At 46.4% G+C, this 25,002-nt stretch overlaps 1 protein-coding gene across 1 annotated transcript in view; it reads right to left on the reverse strand.

Annotated features, from left to right (window-relative positions):
* Positions 1–25,002, reverse strand: part of LOC141108526 (ficolin-1-like) — an 84,579-nt gene that overhangs the window by 25,063 nt on the left and 34,514 nt on the right. The window contains exons 4-6 of the mRNA XM_073600209.1: positions 21,008–21,043; positions 9,304–9,339; positions 4,929–5,056 (exon numbers count right to left, since the gene is read on the reverse strand). Of these exons, the coding sequence (XP_073456310.1) occupies positions 4,929–5,056; positions 9,304–9,339; positions 21,008–21,043 (200 nt within the window). The remainder of the gene's footprint in view (positions 1–4,928; positions 5,057–9,303; positions 9,340–21,007; positions 21,044–25,002) is intronic.

Here is a 25,002-nt window from a genome sequence, read left to right on the forward strand (position 1 = left end):
TATACCAGAACGTCCCTGGACAGAGGTCTCTATGGACTTTATTGTCGATCTGCCTCCTTCCGAGAAGTTTACTACCATCTTAGTGGTTGTTGACCGCCTTTCAAAGATGGCCCACTTCCTGCCATTAGTAGGTACCCCCTCTGCTTCCACAACCGCAGAGGTTTTTATAAAAGAAGTAGTGAGACTCCATGGCGTCCCCCACAACATTGTATCCGATAGGGGGATTCAGTTCACGTCAAGATTCTGGAAGGATATGTGCAAGTCTTTAGAAATCAAGACATCCCTTTCTTCCGCCTATCACCCACAAAGTAATGGCCAGACAGAAAGAACAAATCAATCCTTAGAGCAATACCTTCGATGTTTCTGCTCCTGGTCCCAGGACAACTGGTCTTCCCTCTTACCGTGCGCAGAGTTCGCCTACAACAATTCGGTACATTCCTCCATCAACCAAACACCTTTCTGGGCAAACTATGGTTTTCACCCTTCCTTTCTCCCGGATTCTATTCCCGAAATCACTACTCCCGCAGTACAAGACCGTATACGTGCCATTCAAACAAATTTTCTGCAAATTCAGGAAACGATGAAGAAAGCTCAAGAAAGTTATGAAAAATTCTATAACAGGGGAAGAAGAAGTAACCCAAGTTTCAAGGTTGGAGATAAAGTTTGGCTATCAGCCATCAACCTCAAATTGCCTTGCCCATCACGCAAATTAGGGCCAAAATTCATTGGTCCTTTTGAAATTAAGAGAGTTGTAAACCCCGTGGCTTTTGAACTGACCTTACCTGGTTCTTATCGGATACATCCGGTGTTCCATGCCTCCTTACTAAAACCGGTCACTCCTAACTCTTTTCCAGGACGGGAAGAACTACCTCCTCCACCAATCCGGATTGAAGGGGAGGAAGAATTCGAAGTGGAGGCAATAGTAGATCACAAATGGAGGGGGGGGCAGGAACAGTATCTAGTTAAATGGAAAGGGTACCCCCCGGAGGACAATTCCTGGGAGCCCGCCAGCAATATTCATGCCCCTCGTCTTGTGCGAGAGTTTCACAGAAGACATCCTGGGATCCGAGCTAGGTTGGGCACCCGGAGGTTGCCCCTTGGGGGGGGGGCACTGTCAGGGAAATGCCAGAATCAGGGCCTGTCAATATAGGCATTTCCCCATGCGCCTGCGTGGTAGAATTGCACATCGGCACGTACCATTTCACAGTCGGCGGGTACGAGCGCGTGTTCCGATCGGATCCGCTCACGTGGGTGCACAACGCAGCGCATCGTTACGAACGCGTGCACGCACATCGGGACGTTCCCCTGGCGGGCCTATATAAAGACGGCCATGGCCTGTGTTTTGTTGCTGGTTTGTCTTTTCAGCTCCTGTAACCTGCTCCTGAATCCGTGTACCTGTGCCTACCCGTTGTGACCCGGACCAACCCCGACTCTGCTTGAACCTCTCTTGTGCTTGACCCTCGGCTGCCTTCTGGACTTCGCTACCTGCCTGACTACCTGTGTTTGACCCTCGGCCTGCTCCTGGACTTGCTTCTGCCTTACCCTACTGTGGATTATCTGCCTGCCTGATTACCTGTGTTTGACCCTCGGCCTGCTCCTGGACTTGCTTCTGCCTTACCCCACTGTGGATTATCTGCCTGCCTGATTACCTGTGTTTGACCCTCGGCCTGTTCCTGGACTTGCTTCTGCCTCACCCTACTGTGGATTATCTGCCTGCCTGGCCACCTGTGTTTGACCCCCGGCCTGTTCTTGGACTTTGTCTCAACCTTATCCAGTGTTGGACTTTTGCCTACTTGCATACCGGTGTTTGACCCTCGGCCTACTTCCAGACGTCTGCCTTGTGGTTGACCCTCAGTACCCGGCTCAGCTACCCAGCACAGATCTCTTCCCTGCCTGAAGAATCGCCCAGCTCCTCTAATACCTGCTGGCGACCCGTGCTTCTTCGTGCCCAATACCCGCTGTGCCACTTCCAGAGGGTATCGTGCGCCCAGCTGCAGGGGGAGCCTCTCTCAGCAACTCGGCCTTGGTGAGTACCTGACACGGTGACGTACAACAGTACGACGAGCCGAGAAAATGAAGTTCAATGCTTCCAAGCATGCGTAGGGATTTTGCGCGTCGGAATTGCCACAGACGATCACATTTTCAGATAGGAACTTTTCCCGATCGAAAAATTGAGAGCATGCTCTCAATCTTTTACTGGCTGGAATTCCGCCAGCAAAAGACCTATGGAGCATACATACGGTCGCATTTTCCGATGAAAAACTCTCATCTGTGTTTTGCGGGCCGAAATTCCGATTGTGTGTACGCAGCATTAGTCTTTTGACTAAAATTTCATTTTAGGTTTATTCCCATTTTAGTCTTCTGCAATTGTTTTAGTTGACTAAATCTCCAGTACATTTTAGTCGACTAAAACCATTTTAGTCTACTAAAACTAATTTTAGTCGTCTAAAATCGAATGGGTGTTGGTAAATGGTAATGCATTATTTAAGCATTTCTCTACAATTTCCAAACTCATTATATTCTGCTGGAGTGAAAAATCGAATATGTTATTATTTTTGTTATTTAGGTTTGAACATGCACTATAGACCAGTGTTAATTTTGACGTCAAATTTCAGTTTAGTTTTAGTCATACTCTTTTGACTACAATGCCATTTTAGTTTGCCTTATCTTAGTCTTTTGACTAAAATGCCATTTTAGTTTTAGTCATATTTTAGTCATCTCAATTGTTTTAGTTTTAGTTGTATTTTAGTCCACTAAAATAGTATTAATTTAGTAGACAAAAATGTTTTAGTCGACAAAATAAATTAACACTGACCCTTGGCAAGCACCCCACAAATAATGGGTTTATTTAGGTTCCTTGAATGGAATAGCTTACTACATTTCGGCCACCCACTTTATTAGCTAGGCAGACTGAAAATTGGATGTAAAGTTCACCTATAGTTTCATATTGCTTTTACTGTTTGCTATGCTAGGGGAACAGACTAATGCCGTGTACACACGGACGGTCTTTCCGACGGACTTTCGACAGACTTTTGACGGACTTCCGACAGACTTTCGAACGAACGTACTTGCCTACACACGATCACACCAAAATACGATGGATTTGTACGTGATGACGTACGACCGGACTAGAATAAGGAAGTTGATAGCCAGTAGCCAATAGCTGCCCTTGCGTCAGTTTTCGTCCGTCGGACTAGCATACAGTCAAGCGGATTTTTCGACCGGACTCAAGTCCATCAGAAAGATTTGAAACATGTTCCAAATCTAAAGTCCGTCTGATTTTTGACCGAAAAAGTCCGCTGCAGGTCCGACGAAGCCCACACACGGTCAGATTGTCCGACGGATTCGTCCCGTCGGACCAGCCTGGTCTAAAAGTCCGCCCGTGTGTACACGGCATTACTGCCCAAACAACACCAATGTTGAACGTCCAATGCATGATGAGCATACAATAAAGACAGACTATGCTCCTCCCTTTGACCATAAATAAAATATTGTAGGCCAAAGCTGCCTATTTAACCACTTCCACCCCTTCCTGACCAGGCCATTTTTTGCGATACAGCACTGCGTCGCTTTAACTGAAAATTGCGCGGTCGTGCGACTCTGTACCCAAACAAAATTGACGTGCTTTTTTCCCCACAAACAGAGCTTTCTTTTGGTGGCATTTGATCACCTCTGTATTTTTTATTTTTTGCACAAAAAAGGAGCGACAATTTAAAAAAAAAAACAATATTTTTTACTTTTTTGCTATAATACATATCCCCAAAATGTTTTTAAAAAACAAATTTCTTCATCAGTTTAGGCCGATATTCCTCTACATATTTTTGATTAAAAAAAAATCGCAATAAGCGTATATTGATTGGTTTGCGCAAAAGTTATAGCGTCTACAAACTACAGGATAGATTTATGGCATTTTTATTATTATTATTATTTTTTTTTTTACTAGTAATGGCGGTGATCTGCTATTTTTAGCGGTACTGTGACGGTACGATTGCGGTGGATAGATCGGACACTTTTGACTCACTTTTGACATCTATACAGCGGTCAGAGCTAAAAAAATGCACTGGCTACTGTGTAAATGTCAATGGCAGGGAAGGGGTTAACACTAGGTGTTGATCAAGGGGTTAAATGTGTTCCCTCGTGAGTGTTTCTTACTGTGGGGGGATGGGACTGACTAGGGAGGAGACATATCGCTGTTTGTAATTACTACAAACAGCAGATCTTTCTCTTCTCTCCTGTCAGAACGAGGATTTATGTGTTTACACACACAAATCCCCATTCTGGCTCTCGTGCCCGTGATCGTGGGAGGCCGGTGACGCACATCGGGTGCTCTGCCCTGCAGTGTGCGTGCATGCGCGCCTGCTATGGCTCTTAAAGGAGCCGACGTACGGGTACATCGATTTGCAGGAATTAAACACTTTGACGACATAAATATGCGTGAGACGGTCAGCAAGTGGTTAGAGGAAATGCTGTTGTGTGCTAATTGCTGGATGTTCTTCAGCTTCCCTATGACCTTTGTTCCTGTGTTTCTGCTTATGCTGACTGATCTCCCGTTGCTGACCCGATTAGTTCTTGACCTTGCTCAATGGATTTTGGATACCATCCTTGGCTTGCCTCTGACTACTATCTGCCTGTTTCCCTGGTACTGACCCCGGCCTGACACTGGACCTCGCATGTTTCAATGGGCTAGGTTTACCTCTCTGACTAAGCCCTAGCCAGGTGAAACACATCAGGGTTCTTGGCCGATTAAATGAGGCTGAGCTGAAGCTGGTAATTCTAATTCATTAACACGGTTATTGCTGTCAATACGACATATATCATTAAGAAAATTTTCACTTTTTTTTTTTTAGTTCAACTTTAACATTTAAGAATGACTTCTTGTTTGTGTTTTTTCTTTATCTACATTGATGCTCCATCTTCTGATCACTTACAATCCAGCCTCCTCCATCAGTATCCATATCACACAAGACTTTCATGGGCTTCTGGCCATCCGGGTTTATGGTGTACCAATCACTTAGAATTTCACCCTGCTGTAGGATTTCCTTGCAGTTTTTGGCATCTGAGAAGTTGGAAAAAAAAATATTTAGTCTGAGATGTACTGATCACCCATTCCTTATAAGTGAATAAGACAATGGGTTTTATTTACTAAAGGCAAATCCACTTTGCACTACAAGTGCACTTGGAAGTGCAGTCACTGTAGATCCTAGGGGAACACACAAGGAAGATAAAAAACAGCATTTTTGCTTGTACATGATTGGATGATATAATTAGCAGAGCTTCCCCTCATTTCAGATCTTCCCCTCAGATCTACAGCAACTGCACTTTCAAATGCACTTGTAGTGCAGAGCAGGGATGGACAGGCCATCGGGACTACCGGGAGTTTCCCGGTGGGCCGATGGCTCAGTCGGCCGGTTTCAGTAGCCTCCTATTGCCTCGGAGGTCCGGGGCAATCTACCCGTCAATCGCCGACAGCTGGCACCTGACGGGTAGATCGAGATTTAACCCAGTATGCAGAGTAGCGCAGGAAGTGCCTGTCTGTAGTAAGTTCTCTCTCATGTCATGCAGCGCTGCTCGCTCCCCGGCGGCCCCTCCTCTCTTCTCGTCTATCCCAGATGATGTCACAATCCAATGGGGATAGACGAGAAGGGAGGAGGGGCCGCCGGGGAGCGAGCAGCGCTGCATGACATGAGAGAGAACTTACAGACAGACGCTTCCTGCATGCTGGCCAGGCTAGTAAACAATCCTATAATGTGCCCCATAATGTGCCATGTGCCCTGATGATGTGCCCCCTGATGTGCTCCATAATGTGCCCTGATGTGCCCCGTGCCCTGATGTGCTATGTGCCCTGATGTGCCCCAAAGTGACCCGTGCCCTGATGTGCCATGTGCCCTGATGTGCCCCAATGTGCCCTGATGTGCTATGTGCCCTGATGTGCCCCATGCCCTGATGTGCTGTGTCCTGTACCCTGATGTGCTGTGTCCTGTACCCTGATGTGCTGTGTCCTGTACCCTGATGTGCTGTGCCCTGTACCCTGATGTGCTGTGCCCTGTACCCTGATGTGCTGTGCCCTGTACCCTGATGTGCTGTGTCCTGTACCCTGATGTGCTGTGTCCTGTACCCTGATGTGCTGTGCCCTGTACCCTAATGTGCTGTGCCCTGTACCCTAATGTGCTGTGCCCTGTACCCTGATGTGCTGTGCCCTGTACCCTGATGTGCTGTGCCCTGTACCCTGATGTGCTGTGCCCTGTACCCTGATGTGCTGTGTCCTGTACCCTAATGTGCTGTGCCCTGTACCCGGATGTACTGTACCCTGATGTGCTGTGTCCTGTACCCTGATGTGCTGTACCCTGTACCCTGATGTGCTGTGTCCTGTACCCTGATGTACTGTGCCCTGACGTGCCCTGATGTGCTGTGTCCTGTACCCTGATGTGCTGTGCCCTGTACCCGGATGTACTGTGCCCTGATGTGCTGTGTCCTGTACCCTGATGTACTGTGCCCTGACGTGCTGTACCCTGATGTGCTGTGTCCTGTACCCTGATGTGCCGTGCACTGTACCCTGATGTGCTGTGCCCTGTACCCTGATGTGCTGTGTCCTGTACCCTGGTGTGCTGTGCCCTGTACCCTGGTGTGCTGTGCCCTGTACCCTGGTGTGCTGTGCCCTGTACCCTGGTGTACTGTGCCCTGTACCCTGATGTGCCGTGCCCTGTACCCTGATGTGCTGTGTCCTGTACCCTGATGTACTGTGCCCTGACGTGCCCTGATGTGCTGTACCCTGATGTGCTGTGCATTGTACCCTGATGTGTCGTGCCCTGATGTGCCCTGTACGCTGATGTGCTGGGCTCTGTACCCTGATGTGCTGTGCCCTGATGTGCTGGGCTCTGTACCCTGATGTGCTGTACCCTGATGTGCTGGGCTCTGTACCGTGCCCTGATGTGCACTGTACCCTGATGTGTTGTGCCCTGGGCCGGTCTGGATGAAGTCCAGGGCCACATTTTTGTCCCAGTCCAGCCCTGGTGCAGAGTGGATTTGCCTTTAGTAAATTAACCCCAATATCCTAGCTTCCTTATGTATTGGAACAGACCCCCTTAAATTTTTCACTCTTTGTTATATTGCAGCCATTTGCTAAAATCATTTAAGTTAATTTTTTTCCTCATTAATGTACACACAGCACCCCATATTGACAGAAAAACACAGAATTGTTGACATTTTTGCAGATTTATTAAAAAAGAAAAACTGAAATATTACATGGTCCGAAGTATTCAGACCCTTTGCTCAGTATTTAGTAGAAGCACCCTTTTGATCTAATACAGCCATGAGTCTTTTTGGGAAAGATGCAAAAAGTTTTTCACACCTGGATTTGGGGATCCTCTGCCATTCCTCCTTGCAGATCCTCTCCAGTTCTGTCAGGTTGGATGATAAACGTTGGTGGACAGCCATTTTTAGGTCTCTCCAGAAATGCTCAATTGGGTTTAAGTCAGGGCTCTGGCTGGGCCATTCAAGAACAGTCACGGCGTTGTTGTGAAGCCACTCCTTCGTTATTTTAGCTGTGTGTTTAGGGTCATTGTCTTGTTGGAAGGTAAACCTTCGGCCCAGTCTGAGGTCCTGAGAACTCTGGAGAAGGTTTTCGTCCAGGATATCCCTGTACTTGGCCGCATTCATCTTTCCCTTGATTGCAACCGGTCGTCGTGTCCCTGCAGCTGAAAACACCCCTACAGCATGATGCTGCCACCACCATGCTTCACTGTTGGGACTGTATTGGACAGGTGATGAGCAGTGCCTGGTTTTCTCCACACACACCGCTTAGAATTAAGGCCAAAAAGTTCTATCTTGGTCTCATCAGACCAGAGAATCTTATTTCTCACCATCTTGGAGTCCTTCAGGTGTTTTTTAGCAAACTCCATGCGGGCTTTCATATGTCTTCCACTGAGGAGAGGCTTCCGTCCGGTCACTCTGCCATAGAGCCCTGACTGGTGGAGGGCTGCAGTGATGGTTGACTTTCTACAACTTTCTCCCATCTCCCGACTGTATCTCTGGAGCTCAGCCACAGTGATCTTTGGGTTCTTCTTTACCTCTCTCACCAAGGCTCTTCTCCCCCCGATAGCTCAGTTTGGCCGGACGGCAAGCTCTAGAAAGGGTTCTGGTCATCCCAAACGTCTTCCACTTAAGGATTATGGAGGCCACTGTGCTCTTAGGAACCTTAAGTGCAGCAGATATTTTTTTGTAACTTTGGCCAGATCTGTGCCTTGCCACAATTCTGTCTCTGAGCTCTTCAGGCAGTTCCTTTGACCTCATGATTCTCATTTGCTCTGACATGCACTGTGAGCTGTAAGTTCTGATATAGACAGGTGTGTGACTTTCCTAATCAAGTCCAATGAGTATAATCAAACACAGCTGGACACAAATGAAGGTGTAGAACCATCTCAAGGATGATCAGAAGAAATGGACAGCACCTGAGTTAAATATATGAGTGTCACAGCAAAGGGTCTGAATACTTAGGACCTTGTGATATTTCTGTTTTTCTTTTTTAATAAATCTGCAAAAATGTCAACAATTCTGTGTTTTTCTGTCAATATGGGGTGCTGTGTGTACATTAATGAGGAAAAAATGAACTTAAATGATTTTAGCAAATGGCTGCAATATAACAAAGAGTGAAAAATGTAAGGGGGTCTGAATACTTTCCGTCCCCACTGTAGTCAGACTGTAAATGTGTTACAGGAGATGGTCAGAGATTGCAGACATGATAGAGTAGATGGTCAGAGACTGCAGACATGCTACAGGAGATGGTCAGATTGCAGACATGATAGAGGAGATGGTCAGAGATTGCAGACATGATAGAGCAGATGGTCAGAGACTGTAGACATGGTACTGGAGATGGTCAGAGACTGCAGACATATTACAGGAGATGGTCAGAGATTGCAGACATGATAGAGGAGATGGTCAGAGATTGCAGACATGGTACTGGAGATGGTCAGAGACTGCAGACATGGTACAGGAGACGGCCAGAGATTAAAGACATGATAGAGGAGACGGTCAGAGATTAAAGACATGATAGAGGAGATGGTCAGAGATTAAAGACATGATAGAGGAGATGGTCAGAGATTAAAGACATGATAGAGGAGATGGTCAGAGATTAAAGACATGATAGAGGAGACGGTCAGAGATTGCAGACATGATAGAGGAGATGGTCAGAGATTGCAGACATGATAGAGGAGATGGTCAGAGATTGCAGACATGATAGAGGAGATGGTCAGAGATTGCAGACATGATAGAGGAGATGGTCAGAGACTGTAAAAAGGTTGAACTTACCATACAAAGAAGATACTCCAGGGTCCCCTTTGTCTCCTGTGGTGAGGAATACAGAATTTTGACTGTTAGTTGTATATAAGAGAGCTGATCTGTGCTGGATTCATTTGGATATATTGGACATTCTGTACATTTTTTACTTTCTTAGTCACCTGGAACATGTATGCAAATCAGGAAAGTCAGAAAAACAGCAGAAGTCCTGATTTACATACTAGCATATTGTAGCGGTGTCTACTACAGAGATTTCCAGCTTCTAATCTAGAGAGATCCCACAGGTATGGTATATACAGTGCCTTGAAAAAAGTATTCATACCCCTTGAAATTTTCCACATTTTGTCATGTTACAACTAAAAACGTAAATTTATTTTATTGTGATTTTTTTGTGATAGACCAACACAAAGTGGAACATAATTGTGAAGTGGAAGGAAAATGATAAATTTTGCTCACATTTTTTTTTACAAATGTAGCACTAACCCCCGAAGGAGCTGCTGGTATTTGATTGGGCCTGTACTCTGCTCTCACACCCCCTATAACTTGGCTCAATCCCCATGACACAGCTGTGGTGCACTGTTAGTGTGAAGCTAAAAGTAAAGGAAAGTGCAATATAACAATAGTATACCTTTATTACCTGGGTATCCGATGTTCCACCTGCTGGAAAAAGGAACAACACTCCACACCAATTGTAATTAACCAGAAATGTATTTTTTACTGGAACTGGTATAAAATAGTAATTACAGTATTTGCACTGTCACACAAACGTAATGCAACAGCCCAATAGGTATTCACAACAATCTGTACACATAGGGTTGTCTTAGATGACCCTTGAGAGTGCGTCTCCAAATGGGACTAATGCTCAGAGCACAAACGCCTTAGCTCTGGACACCTTCCCACTTCCAGCACACCTGAGTAACCACAGGAAGGTAAAGTTAATCAATAAAGCACAACACAATTTCTAGGGAGCTCCCCCTACTTTTATAATGCAGTCCCTCCTATCATTAATAGGATGCAAGGCCTTGCAATGAGAGATGCAGTCCTTTCATACTTCTGTCTTCTGCTAGTTATTTGTGTTGTGTTAATTGTAATCCGACAGTTGAACAAACAAAGGTCAAAGGAAAACGAATGCTAGAACTATTCTTGTAGTGCAGTACACCTGCAACTGCCTCCGGTGCAATTTGGCTTTTAGTAACACAGTGTCAGTAGTACAGTGAAGCATAGGCTTGAGGCCTGTTCAAACTCAGTCCTTCTTGAATAAGATCTTCTCTGTGGGACTACAGGTCCCAGCAACGCTGTGTCTATAGTCTAAGTGTGAAAAGATGCGGTACAAACATTCTGGGCATCAGCCCTCTCACCACACTGGGTCCAGGCAGATGGATGCCTCTGCCGCGGCCACGCCGTCACGCTATTCCATCTCACAGACAACCGGGAGTCCTCAGTTACCTCCTTCAAGGGTCTCTGGAATGATCACACTGCTGCTCCAGCATGCTGTGATCTAAGGCTGGCTGTTCTGCTCCGCACAAGGTAGGTCGCAACTCTGTGGGACACACACACACCCACAGAGCCCTGCTGGCAGGCCATGCATCCCAGGAACAAGAGCCAGAAAATGGCCACGCTGACCCGCGCTGACCCTTTTATGACCTACCCAGCATGCAGTTCAGTGCTGAGTGTCCATGGGAGGTCACTTGGCAGTGTGGGTAGGTCAGTTGTTTGTAAAAATGTAAACAGTCACTTCCTGTAACATCCCTCCATGTTCTTGAAATGAAAATAAAACTGAAGTCCATTTCACGTTTTGGCCACTAGATGGTGCCAAATACCAAGGTATGTACTTCCCATACTTTTACATTACACTAAAAGGACAGGCAAAAATTGTCAGCGCTACACAAATAAATATGTAAAAAGTGTGGCGTGCATTTGCATTCAGCCCCCTTTACTCTGATACTCCTAACTAAAATCTAACCAATTGCCTTGAGAAGTCACCGAATTAGTAAATACAGTCCACCTTTATGTAATTTAATCTCCGTATAAATACAGCTGTTCTGTGAAGCCCTTTTGTTAACCACTTCAGCCCCGGAAGGATTTGCCCCCTTAATAACCAGGCCATTTTTTGTGACGCGGCACTGCGTCACTTTAACTGACAATTACGCGGTCGTGCGACGCTGTACCCAAACAAAATTGACGTCCTTTTTTTCCCAATAATAGAGTTTTATTTTGGTGGTATTTGCTCATCTCCTGTGGTTTTTATTTTTTGTGCTATAAACAAAAAAAGCGACAATTTTGGAAAAAAAAAACTTTTTTGAACTTTTTGCTATAATAAATATCCCCCCCAAAAAAATCTTTATCAGTTTAGGCCAATATGTATTCTTCTACATATTTTTGTAGAAATAAATCACAATAAGCGTATATTGATTGGTTTGCACAAAAGTTATTGCGCCTACAAAATGGGGAATAGATTTATGCCATTTTTATATATATATATTTTTTTACTAGTAATGGCGGTGATCTGCAATTTTCTAGTGGGACTGCGACATTGCGGCGGACAGATCAGACACTTTTGACATTTATACAGAGATCAGTGCTATAACAATGCACTGATTACTGTGTAAATGTCACTGGCAGGGAAGGGGTTAACATTAGGAAGCGATCAAGGGGTTAAGTCTGTTCCCTAGGTGTGTTTCTAACTGTGAGGGGATGGGGCTGACTAGAGGAGGAGCCAGATCAATGTTCCTACTTAGTAGGAACAGACGATCTGTTTCTCCTCCCCTGTCAGAACAGGGATTTGTGTGTTTACATACACAAATCCCCATTCTGGCCCTCGTGCCCACGATCGTAGGTGGCCGGCGGCGATCGTGACCGCCAGCCACGCACATCTGGTTCCCCTGCTGTGCAGCGGGCACGTGCCTGCTATGGCTCTTAGAGGAGCCGCCGTACATATACGGTGATTCGTGCAGAACAGCCAACCTGCCTCTGTATATGTATGTAAGCTGGTCGGGAAGTGGTTAAAGAATCTTAGTGAACACATAGCATCATGAAGGCCAAGTAACACACCAGACAAGTCAGGAATAAAGTTGGCTAGAAGTTTAAAGCAGGGTTAGGTTATAAAAAAATATCCCAAGCTTTGAACATCTCACGGAGCTCTGTTCAATCCATCATCTGAAAATGGAAAGAGTATGGCACAACTGCAAACCTACCAAGACATGGATGTCCACCTAAACTGACAGGCCGGGCAAGGAGAGCATTATTCAGAAAAGCAGCCAAGAGGCCCATGGTAACTCAGGAGGAGCTGCAGAGACCCACAGCTCAGGTGGAAGAATCTGCCCACAGGACAACTATTAGTCGTGTACTCCACAAATCTGGCCTTTATGAAAGAGTGGCAAGAAGAAAGACATTGTTGAAAGAAAGTCATAAGAATTCTCATTTGCATTTTGCGAGAAGCCATGTGGGGGACACAGCAAACATGTAGAAGAAGGTGTTCTGGTCAGATGAGACCAAAATTGAACTTTTTCGCCTAAAACCAAAACACTATTTGGTGGTAAACTAACACTGCACATCACCCTGAACACACCATCCCCACCGTGAAACATGGTGGTGGCAGCATCATGTTGTGGGGATGCTTTTCTTCAGCAGGGACAGGGAAGCTGATCAGAGTTGATGGGAAGATGGATGGAGCCAAATACAGGGCAATCTTAGAAGAAAACCTTTTAGAGCCTGCAAAAGACTTGAGACTGGGGTGGAGGTTCACCTTCCAGCAGGACAACGACCCTAAACATACAGCCAGAGCTACAAAGAAATCGTTTAGATCAAAGCATGTTCATGTGTTAGAATGGCCCAGTCAAAGTCAAGACCTAAATCCAAATGAGAATCTGTGGCAAGACTTGAAAATTGCTGTTCAGTCGCTCTCCATCCAATCTGACAGAGCTTGAGATATTTTACAAAGAAGAATGGGCAAAAATGTCACTCTCTGAATGTGCAAAGCTGGTAAAAAAATCCCCCAAAAGACTTGCAGCTGAAATTGCAGAGAAAGGTGGTTCTACAAAGTATTGACTCAGGGGGACTGAATACAAATGTACCCCACACTTTTCACATATTTATTTGTAACAAATTTTGAAAACCATTTATCATTTTCCTTCTACTTCAAAATTATGTGCAACTTTGTGTTGGTCTATCACATATAATCCCAATAAAATACATTTATGTTTTTGGTTGTAACATGACAAAATGTGGAAAATTTCAAGGGGTATGAATACTTTTTCAAGGCACTGTACATACTTAGATTGGGCCAGGCTTTATCGGTGTAACAATTAAAAAAATTCCATACCTGGAATTCATCTTTAAAGTACAACTGTCACACTGTATAAATATCTAAAATATTACACAAAATCAGTAGCAGGAGGAGCTACCGGGGCTTTCCTAAAGCTTAGTACATACATTTAGGCACTTGGGTGTGTTGACTTTAGACCTTTAGGGCTAGGTTAAAGTGACCCTGTAGGGTTAAAGAAAAGTCCAGGAAAAAATGCACCTGCAATAGAAGAGCTTTTATAGTCACCTCTCCTGCAGTCATTGTCTATCACCTGTCATGAATCTGCAGTAATACTTTCATGCCCTGTCTGTCTGCTTACCTCTGGTTGTGTATCAGCCTTAGGGCCTGCACTCTCACTGTCTGTTTAAGTAATCTCCCCTCAAGCATGGCTCCACCCCAGCCTCTAACTGGGAACACTATATTAACCTGTGCACTGCAAGCCAGCCTCGCTGATGAATATTACGTGTTTGGCTTCCTGTGTGCTTCTTGCCGTGTGCTCTACGTCTGATCCTGTTTACCGTCCTTGGCTTGTTCTTGACTATCCTTGTCTGCTTCATACCCTGACCTTTGGCGTGTTCTTTATCTACCCCTGTCTGCTCGTTGCCCCGACCTTTTGGCTTTTCTCCTGACTATCCCTTGTTGTCCCGGTCTGCTGCTTCCTCTCTATCCTCCAGTAGCCTACCATGAGTGTGAGCTGGGAGACCCCCGGGGGGCCCGCGTCCTGGAGCCAGTTGCAGCGAAGTCCATCCCCACCATGAGTGGCTCTGGTGAACACCTGCTGGCTCTTAGACTCCAGCCCCTAGGGAATCTAATGCTCTAGCTCCCAGTGTGATTCGTGTTGGTGCTCCAGGGGACCTGCTTTCCTGAACCACCCAGAGCTCCATCCGTGGCAGTCAGAGTTCCACTACCTAAGCGGTGCACTCCTGACCCCAATGGCCTGCATCTGTCACCTGGCCTCAGGTGATCTGACATCACCAATTCTGCAGCTTCTGTAAAGCTGGCCATACATTCATCGAAATTCAGCCAGAACAGCAATGATTGGCTGAATTTCGTTCCATCTATGGCTGTTCCCATTGGAGAGGAGTTGATTTAGTGATTGACTCCTCCCTAACGGGACTGTTAGTATATTTTCACTGGCACAGCTCTTGTAGTCAATTGGCTGCAGCGCTGATCAGGGTATACTGACAGTAGAGGAGTCTCCGTGCTGTCAGAATACAATAGCGCAGGGGGTGGATTCCCCCATATACCTCAAATTTGTGGATGGAGGAATCCGTTCAGTTTTTCTGGTCAGCTGGCTGGCTGATCAAAAAAAAGATCCATACCTGGCCAGCTTTAGACCCTTTGTCAGTCACACTTTTAGAAGTGTTTGATGTCCTAATTAAACCTATTTTATTTTAACTTCTTCAGATCCACGCTATAGCCGAATGATGGCTACAGCATGGACCTACTTTGCCGGGAGGGCATCAATAGACGTCCTGCCATGCCCGAGCAGCCGAGTCTATGAGACTCGGCTGATCACAGATCGGAGTAAGGGACCAATCCCGACCCCTCACCACGTGATCAGCTGTCAGCCAATGACAACTGATCATGTGATGTAAACAGAGCCGGTAATCGGCTATTTTTTCTCCTCGCGCTGACAGCGTGAGGAGAGAAAAAAAAGCCGATCACCGGCGGCTCTCAGAGGGACATTGGTCTCGATCAAGGAAAGCTGCCACCAGCTCATCTGTGCCCACCTGTGCCACCTGCCAGTGAAATCTAGCAGTGCACAACAGTGCTGTCTACCAGTGCCCAGAGTGCCACCTATAAGTGCCCACAGTGCCACCTATCAGTGCCCACAGTGCCACCTGTCATGACGGAGATACCTCAAAATATCATATTTTAATTTAAACTGTTAAGTTCTGAGTCAACTTCCAAAAGAACACTTACCCTCCCAACAGAAACATAAACATTACACAAATGTTGGACTGCGCTGCAGTCTGGCTACAGGCCGCGGCCCCCAGGGTCTCACAGCTTACCGTAGACTTACAGGAGAAGAGGAAGGAGGCAGCAGACTGGAACGACAGGGAAGTAAGGGGTAAGCCAAAGGTCAGGGCGACTAGCAGACAAGGATAAACATAACACGCCAAAGGTCAGGGTAACAAGCAGACAGGGAGAGTTGAGAACAGGACAAAGTCGGTAACAGGAATCAGACGTAGGAAACACAGAAAGTACACATGAAGGCTAACACACAATGGTTGATCAGCACTGCTTGCTTGCAGTGCACAGGTTAATATAGGGTTCCCTGATAGGGCCTGGGGTGGGGCCATGCTTAGAGGAGAGGTTATAAAACCAGTCAGGTGAGAGGCAGCTGGTCTCTAGAGATGAACACATGGAGACAGGTAAGCTGACAGAGAAAACTCTATTGCATAACCATGACGGTACCCCCCCCCCCCCTCCGCCGCCTGGGCCCTGGCTTAAAGGGAAACTCCAGATGAAACCTCCTCAACAGACGAGGCGCAAAGATCTCAGATGCAGTGATCTCCTCAGGACCAAACCCTTCCCAATGTACGAGGTACTGAAGAATGCCTCTACGGCGCCAGCAATCGAGAACTTGACTAACCTCGTACTTAAGATTATCCTGAGACCGAAACCGAGGTAAGGAGAGGACGAGAGGACTTATTGAGGGCTAAAGGCTTCTTAGGAATGGTTAAAGGCATAAGAAGACCATCAGGAGTCTGAGAAGGGTCCCCCAGACCCTTAAAGATGAGCTGGACATCCAGCACAGGATCATCAGACTGGGCAGAAGTCAGTGGATCCCTGAGACCAGGTTGGTTAGAAAGTAATGTGTCACAGAAGTCAAGCTGAATAGCTTCACTGGGCATAGGCTGAACTGGTGCAGAGGCCAACTGAACAGCATTGCCAGGTGCAGCGACCACCAGAATCGCATCACAGGGCGTAGCGACTGTGGAACTGGTAGACGAGTCAGCCTGGGTGTGTGTCCAAGGGGGTCCAGGAACAGGCAAAGGCAAATGACCATGCAAACTGGAGTGAATGATCGGCTCAAGTTCACAGGTGGGCTCCTCATCCAGAGTGCCACATGACATTCCAGAAATCGCTATATGCAGCGGGAAGAGCAGAAGATACTGGGATGGTGGCAACAGGGAGTTTCTCTTTTGGGGTAACCTTGAGGAGGCAGTAAGAGGAACAGGGGGAACCCCAAGCCAGGATCCGTCCAGCAGTCCAGTCAATGTGTGGCGAATGGAACTGTAACCAAGGAAGACCTAATATGATAGGAGATGAAGCCTTAGGTAAGACAAGGAAGGATATCCACTGCTGGTGGATTGTCCCTACCGACATCTTAACAGGGAGGGTCTGGAAGCGGATAGGACCACCTGGGAAAACAGTGCCATCGATCGCCAAGACCACCAATGGCGTTGAAAGGGGCAAAAGGGTAAGTCTCATGGAAGATGCAGTTTCCCAATCCATGAAATTGCCAGCGGCTCCCGAATCCAGATGTGCCAAGACCGAACGAGAGGAAGCGCTGACATGAAGAAACACAGAAAGAAGAAGACGAGAAGGTCAAGGTGATACTTCAGGGTCTAATACTCCACCTTCCAGATGTATTAGCCCCGATCGTTTTTTCGGATGAAGAGAACAAGTGTCACGAAAATGACCTTTAGCCCCACAATAGAGGCACAGGCCCAGAGTTCTGTGCCTAGCGCGTTCTTCAGGAGACAACTTGGTCCAGCCCAGCTGCATAGGTTCCTCAGCGGGCAGGGGGTGCTCTTTGGATCTAAGAGAAGGGACTGGGAGCTCAAGCTGCCTAAGGAACGGGGAGTGCTGGCATCTTTTTTCCAGGGCCCTCTCCTGAAAGCGAATATCGATCTGGTTACACAAGGTGATGACACCGTCCAGATCAGCAGGAAGGGATCTTCCTGCTAATTCATCCTTCACTCTATCAGAGAGGCCATGTAAAAAGGTTGCAACTAGGGCCTCATTATTCCAGCTCAATTCAGCAGTGAGGATACGGAACTGAAGAGCATACTGTCCCACAGAAGTGGACTCTTGACGGAGACTTAAAAGAGCGCTAGCCGCTGAGGAGACACGACCCGGTTCCTCGAAGATATTCCGAAAAAGTTTCAAGAAATCAGACAGGCTAGAAACCACTGGATCATTCAGTTCCCACAGAGGGGCAGCCCAAGCTAGCGCCTCACCAGACAGGAGGGATATAATATAGGCTACTTTCGCCCGATCGGACAGGTAGTTTTGGGGCTGAAGTTCAAAATGAATTGTGCACTGGCTAAGGAACCCCCTGCAAGCCTTGGAGTCCCCAGAGAAACAGGCTGGAGCTGGCAGTTGTAATGAATGTGTGGCTGCGACTGGTGCGATAGGTGCAGCAGCAGATAGCGGTTGAGGTTGTTGAACCGGGGGTCCTAATGAGGCCTGAACCTGTTCAAAATGGGATGCCAAATCCTGAAGGAATTGCATCACTTGGGTCTGATGCGATTCCTGTGTCTCAAGTCTGCGAACTAAGCCCTGCAACGGATCATCTGCGGGTAGCGGCACATCAGCCGGGTCCATGGCTGATCAAACTGTCAGGTCACCTGAGACCAGGTGACAGATGCACTCTGTAGGAGTCAGAAGTGCACCGCTAAGGTAGTGGACCCTAGGACTGACTGCTGCGGATTGAACCCTGGAAGGTTCAGGAAGCAGGTCTACAGGATAACTAACATGGATCCCAGTGGGAGCTAGAGCATAGATTCCCCAGGGCGCTGAGTCTAAGAGCCAGCGGGTGTTCACCAGAGCCTCTAGTGGTGAGGATGGACTGCACTGCAGTCTGGCTCCAGGTCGCGGCCCCCAGGGTCTCACAGCTCACGCTCACCGTAGACTTACAGGAGAAGAGGAAGGAGGCAGCAGGCTGGAACGACAGGGAAGTAAGGGGTAAGCCAAAGGTCAGGGCGACTAGCAGACAAGGATAAACATAACACGCCAAAGGTCAGGGTAACAAGCAGACAGGGAGAGTCAAGAACAGGCCAAAGTTGGTAACAGGAATCAGACGTAGGAAACACAGCAAGTACACACGGAGGCTAACACACAATGGTTGATCAGCACTGCTTGCTTGCAGTGCACAGGTTAATATAGGGTTCCCTGATAGGGGCTGGGGTGGGGCCATGCTTAGAGGAGAGGTTATAAAACCAGTAAGGTGAGAGGCAGCTGGTCTCTAGAGATGAACACATGGAGACAGGTAAGCTGACAGAGAAAACTCTATTGCATAACCATGACATGGATAAATAAACCCATTGTGAATTTAGATCTTTAGTCAACACCAATGTTGACTCAAGCTGTCTTACAGACAATGGATGAGCTGTAAGGTGTATATGACACCCAAATCTCAATAATCCCAAATGTATGAACAGACTATAATGGTATTGACCAAGGAGTATTGATAAGGAGAGTTTGTTAGTACAGCTGAACTTTTCTCCAGACCCTCAGTTCCTCACTTCCAACAACCAAGAAAGATCTTCAATTCCTGTATATATTTTTCTTGAGATAGATATATATATATATATATATATATATGATCATAAGTGATGCATATGCTATTTCTCAGACGTTTTAAGAAAACACTGAAACACTGATAACCTGTATACCTGTTGCATTATAAATACATGTGATATTAGAAGTAAGAATATGATATGTCGATATAGGATGAATGAAAAATTGTGTTTAGATACCCATCATGGTGGTAAAGACAGGTTTACATAGGAGATACAGGAGTCATGTCGTTGTTCATATAAATATCCATTTTGTGTGATTCTAATTAATCACATCTATACTCAATGATTATATTATGTACCAATTACTAGGGATCCCTAAACAATATAAACATATATTTATATCCCCAAAATATAGATAAATAGTCATTATAATAAGAAAACGCATTCCTTCTTTTTAACAAAATAAGTTTAGTAAACAGTTTTTGTCCTGAGAAGCTCCCAGTGGCTGAAGATAATATTACCTAAGGTATCTGGCAAATCATTAAAATTCCCCAACCAATGGAGAGTGAGCCAAACCTTTTGGGCTGAGCACATGATAATTTTATGAGCTTATTGTTCCAAAATGGTATAAAGGTTGTGAGGGCCCTAAGGAAAGGATCACAGACCCATACACCAGATGCACTCCTAGATATCAAGAAGTCTGCTGATATGTGACCACTCCCCATCTTGCTGGACCTTGTGACTGGAACCATTCAATGTGCTTAGGTATTGGGGGATATCTCCCACTTTAAGCTGATTGGTAAGATACAGATCATACAAATTCTATTTCATCTTCTCTCTCATAATCGTAGGGATTATATTTTATAGGTTATGTATTGACATTTATTGACTGTCTAGGGGTGCATTATTATAACCGTGTTTTAGGGAATTCAGGCAAATATATTTACATCAATTTATAATTCTGTGATCCCAGGGAGAGTTTTATTGCTCCATATCATTTCTGAAGCTCTGTTGGTTTAATAATTATTTCATTTTTAGCAATATTGTTCTGTTGACTTTGTGAGACGTATTTTGGATTCCTTCAGGCCGGAGAAATTCGAAGGACTGTTTCCCTGAGCGACAAGGGATATTTCGTTCTTGAATATAAAGCGTAAATTACCGCACATATTTTTCCAACAGACCAATTTGGACTCTCGTGAGTAATTATATTAGTTTTTGTTTCACTGCTATTTTGATGTTTTAATAGTGTTTGTGTGAAGTATCTATCACCAGAAAATCTAGTTCTGTATTAAATTGTATGAATATACTTGTTAATTAATAAAGTCAAATTATTTTCGTATTCATTTTGTTGGGAGATATTTTATACTTTGGTAAAAAATCCCATAAATTAACGAACTCAGGAAAGGATTGTGGTATGCACTGACATTCTGAACTAAGTTCATAAAATTACCATAAGGTTGGAGGCACTGAAAAATAAACACTGAGATCTTGATTAGGATTCCATACCACACTCACAACACACCTATCAGTTTTACCAATCAGTGCCTCATCAACAGTGCTGCCCATCAGTGTCACCTACCAGTGCCATCAGTGTCACCTATCAGTGCCCATCAGTGCCATCTATCAGTGGTACCTATCAGTAACACCTATCAGTGCCACCCATCAGGGCCCATCAGTGCCATCTTATCAGTGGCCATCAGTGCCGCCTTGTCTGTGCCCATTGGTACCGCCTTATCTGTCCCCATCAGTGCTGCCCTAACTGTGCCTGTCAATGCCCATCAGTGCAGCCTACCAGTGCCGCCTCATCAGCGCATATCAATGAAGGAGAAAAATTACCTGTTTGCAAAATTTTATAACAAACTATGAAACATGCTTTTTTTAAAGTATTTTAAAGTATAGCTTAAAATATGAAAGTCTTTACCATTGGAGGTCTTACCTTTTTCTCCTTTCTCTCCCCTTAAGCCATTATCACCTAAAATAAACGTAAAAAACTTTCAGTATTGCAGCATAAACTAAATAATTGTATATACTGTATATATACAGTACTGTGCAAAAGTTTTAGGAAGGTGTGAAGAAATTCTGTAAACTAACAATGTTTTCAAAAATATATATTTGAATTGTATGTTTTTATCAGTTTACGAAATGCAACAGAAGAAAAATCTAAATCAAATCAATATTTGGTGTGACTACCCTTTGACTTCAAACCAGCATCAATTTTTACACTTGCACAAAAAAGTGAGGGGTTTGCTAGGATTAGGTGTATGATTAACTAATTATACCAAGCAGGTGCTAATGATAATCAATTTCTTATGTAAGTTGAAACACAATCAGTAAAGTGATTGTAAAGCTAGAAGGTTTTTTACTCTAATACATTCTATGCATTAAGGTAAAACACCTTCTGTGGTCTGATCCCCCCCATGCTTATCTGAGCCTGATCTTGATCCAGAAATGTGCACAAGAGCAGCGTCTCTCTCTCTCTCCTCATTGGCTCAGAAACAGCAGCAGGAGGGGGGCATGATGGGGGGTACGCTGTGCCTTGCTTTGTGTGTCAGTGGACACACACAGCTCAGCTTGGGTGTCAGAGAGGTTACCTGATTGGGCGCCGGTGCGCGCGTTCCGGTGCGCGCTAGTGCGCACGCTCCTGTGGGCACTGGTGTGCATGCTCCGGCTGACCCTGGTGTGCGCGGTGGTGCCGGATGCGCACGCGTCCGCCTGTGTGCGCTGGTCTGCGTATTCCTGTGGGCACTGGTGTGCATGCCGGTGTTCAGGGGGCGCGCGCGCGTGCAGGCGTGCACGCAAGTGCGCAGCGTTTGGCTCCAATCAGCCTATTTAGGCCTGCTGCACACTCTGCTCGGTGCTGCCTGATCAACAGCTCCTGTGCCATAGTTCCCATTGCTTTTCCTGTGTTCCTGTGTTCTGATCTCCTGACGACCCGGCTTGCCTATTGGATTCTCCTGACTTCTGCCTGTAACTGACCTCAGCCTGATTGACTCCTCTCCTGCCTGCTCCTTCTGTACCTCTGCTGCCTGCCTGTTGCCGAACCCTGCCTGTGTCTTGACCTGCCTGCTCTGCTCCTGCTCAGCATCTCTTGTCTGTGCTCCTGATTACTACCTGCTGCTTGAAGATCACTTCTCTTCCGGCACCTGGACTCCTGCACCAGGCTCTCATACCACTCCGCACTCTCGTGCCTCCTGTCTGCTCTACCAGGGGCCATGAGTCGGATACGTAAGGGAGCCTACCCTCTACCCAAGCGGACTCACCAGTCTGGTAAGTGGAAAGTCTGACAGTTTCAGGCAGCCATGACTGAGTCCGGGCAGGGGGCCTCCCCCATGGATGAACTCAAGCAGTAAAGAGTCTACAAGCAGGCTACTCCAGATTAGAGGGACAAGTCCAGGCCCTTTCTGCACCTCCTCACCCTCAGGGAGCATCGTCTGATGGACATTCCCAAGCACCCTCAGTAGTAATGCTCCCTCCTGAGCCTAGGGTACCCACGCCCGAAAGGTTCACTGGAGAACGCTGCAAGTATCGGGCCTTACGCAATGCCTGCGAGCTCTATTTCGCTTTAGAACCCCGCACCTATTCCCTGGAAGCCACTAAGGTGTGTTTCGTCATCTCTCTACTGGCCGGCAAGCCTCAAACCTGGGCCCACTGCCTTCCTGAGCAGAAATCTAGGTCCCTGGATTCCCTGGATGCCTTCTTCCTAGCCATGTCACAATTATATGAGGATCCCCAACTAACGGCGACCGCTGAAGCTGCTTTGCATTCCCTGCAACAAGGTCGCAGAGCAGCTGAAGATTACTCAGTTGAGTTCAGATGCTGGAGCTCTGATACAGAGTGGAACAACGCTGCCCTGCGTCACAAATTTCGGATGGGGTTATCTGACCCTCTCAAAAATGAGTTGGCACGCATCGGAATACCTCAAACCCTGGATGAACTTATCAACTTGTCCATCCAAATTCACCGCCTCCTAAGAGAGAGACGTTCTGAGAGGTCTACTAGTCACTCTCGTCCTATCTGGATACTCCCTAAAGTTCCCAGTTCCGCCAGTCAATTTCCTCCTGCCTCCTCTGCTCCGGCCGCGGAAGCTCCATAACCCATGCAACTCGGTCTGCTCTGTCCATCCCTCACTCCGGAAGAAAAGTTGCACAGACGTACCCACAACTTATGTCTGTACTGTGGAGAACCTGGACATTTTGTGAGGGCCTGCCCCAACAAGATACGTAAGTGCCTGCCTATCTCTTCTGTATGTGCATCTGTCTTGCCTAAATCTGGTACTCACCTGGCTCTTTCTGTCACGTTGCAGCTTCCCGGGAGGAATATCCCAGTATCAGTCATCATTGACTCTGGAGCATGTAGTTGCTTCATTGACCTAGCCTTCACTAACAACCATGGCATTCCTTTCCAGTCCAAGGCCCAGGGACTTGCAGTATATCTAGCAGATGGCTCCACCCTCAGTTCCGGTCCAGTCACCCAGGAGACCGTTCCTTTACTGGCCACCATAGGCCCTGATCACCAGGAACTCCAACTCTTCGATGTCTTATGCTCTCCTCTCTTCCCAAGCATCCTAGGAATGCCCTGGTTGCAGGCGCACAACTGGTCTACGGGGGAAATTCAATTCCTCTCCGAATACTGCCGGCAACACTGTTTACATGGAACATCTGCAACATCATCCCAGCTTCTTTGCTTGGACTCAGACTCTGAGTTACGCCAGTCCATTCCCTACCAGGATTTTCTGGATGTATTCAGCAAGAAGGGAGCAGAGACTCTCCCAGTACACAGGCTTTACGACTGTCCAATAAAACTCTTACCTGGGACCGAAGTTCCCTTCGGGAGGATCTTTCCATTAACTGAGCAGGAGTTGGGCACCTTGAAGGACTATATAGATGAAAACCTGAAGAAGGGGTTAATTTGCCCTTCCACCTCTCCAGCTGGTGCAGGCATCTTCTTTGTCGAGAAGAAGGATCACTCCTTACGTCCCTGCATTGACTACTGGGAGTTGAATAAAATTACTATTAAAAACAGATACCCACTGCCGCTAGTACCTGAACTTTTTCAAAGGCTGGGAACCGCAACAGTTTTCACAAAATTGGACCTCCGCGGAGCTTACAATTTAATTCGTATCAGAAAAAGGGATGAATGGAAGACGGCCTTTCGTACTTGATTTGGGCACTTCGAGTACCTTGTCATGCCCTTCGGTCAGTGTAATGCCCCAGCGACTATCCAGCACTTCATTAACGACGTCTTCCGTCATTACCTTGACCTAAATGTCATAGTTTACTTGGACGATATCCTGACTTTCTCTGCTTAACTGATCGATCACCGCAGGAATGTACTCACTCAACTTAGGCAACATGGGCTTTACGCCAAACTCGAGAAGTGTGAGTTTGAGCTCCAATGTGTTCAGTTTCTGGGCCTAGTCATCTCGGCCAAGGGCATTAAGATGGACCCTCAAAAAGTATTTGTGATCCTGGACTGGCCTGCACCTGCAGATAAGAAAGGGGTACAGCCCTTCATTGGCTTTGCCAATTTTTACAGGAAATTCATTAGAGGGTTCTCTTCAATAATTGCTCCTATTACCGAGCTTACCAGACAAGGGACCCGATTCTGCTGGACCCCTAAAGCACAGCTGGCCTTTGAAAAACTCAAAGCACTGTTCACTTCAGCTACTATCCTTCAACACCCTAATCCAGCTCTACCTTTCGTTTTGGAGGTTTACGCTTCCGAAATTGCGGTAGGAGCAGTACTCTCCCAACGGCAAGGCGTCAAAGCTCTCCTGTACCCAGTGGGGTTCTTCTCACACAAGCTTTCAGGGATCGGGAACTTCTGGCCATTAAGGCGGCTTTGGAGGAGTGGCGCTATCTACTGGAGGGTGCTGTACATCCCATTCTGGTCTATACGGACCATAAGAACTTGGAGTACCTGAGAACAGCT

The sequence above is a fragment of the Aquarana catesbeiana genome, linkage group LG09 (genome assembly GCF_042186555.1).
Source record: "Aquarana catesbeiana isolate 2022-GZ linkage group LG09, ASM4218655v1, whole genome shotgun sequence".
Taxonomy (NCBI): Eukaryota; Metazoa; Chordata; class Amphibia; order Anura; family Ranidae; genus Aquarana; species Aquarana catesbeiana.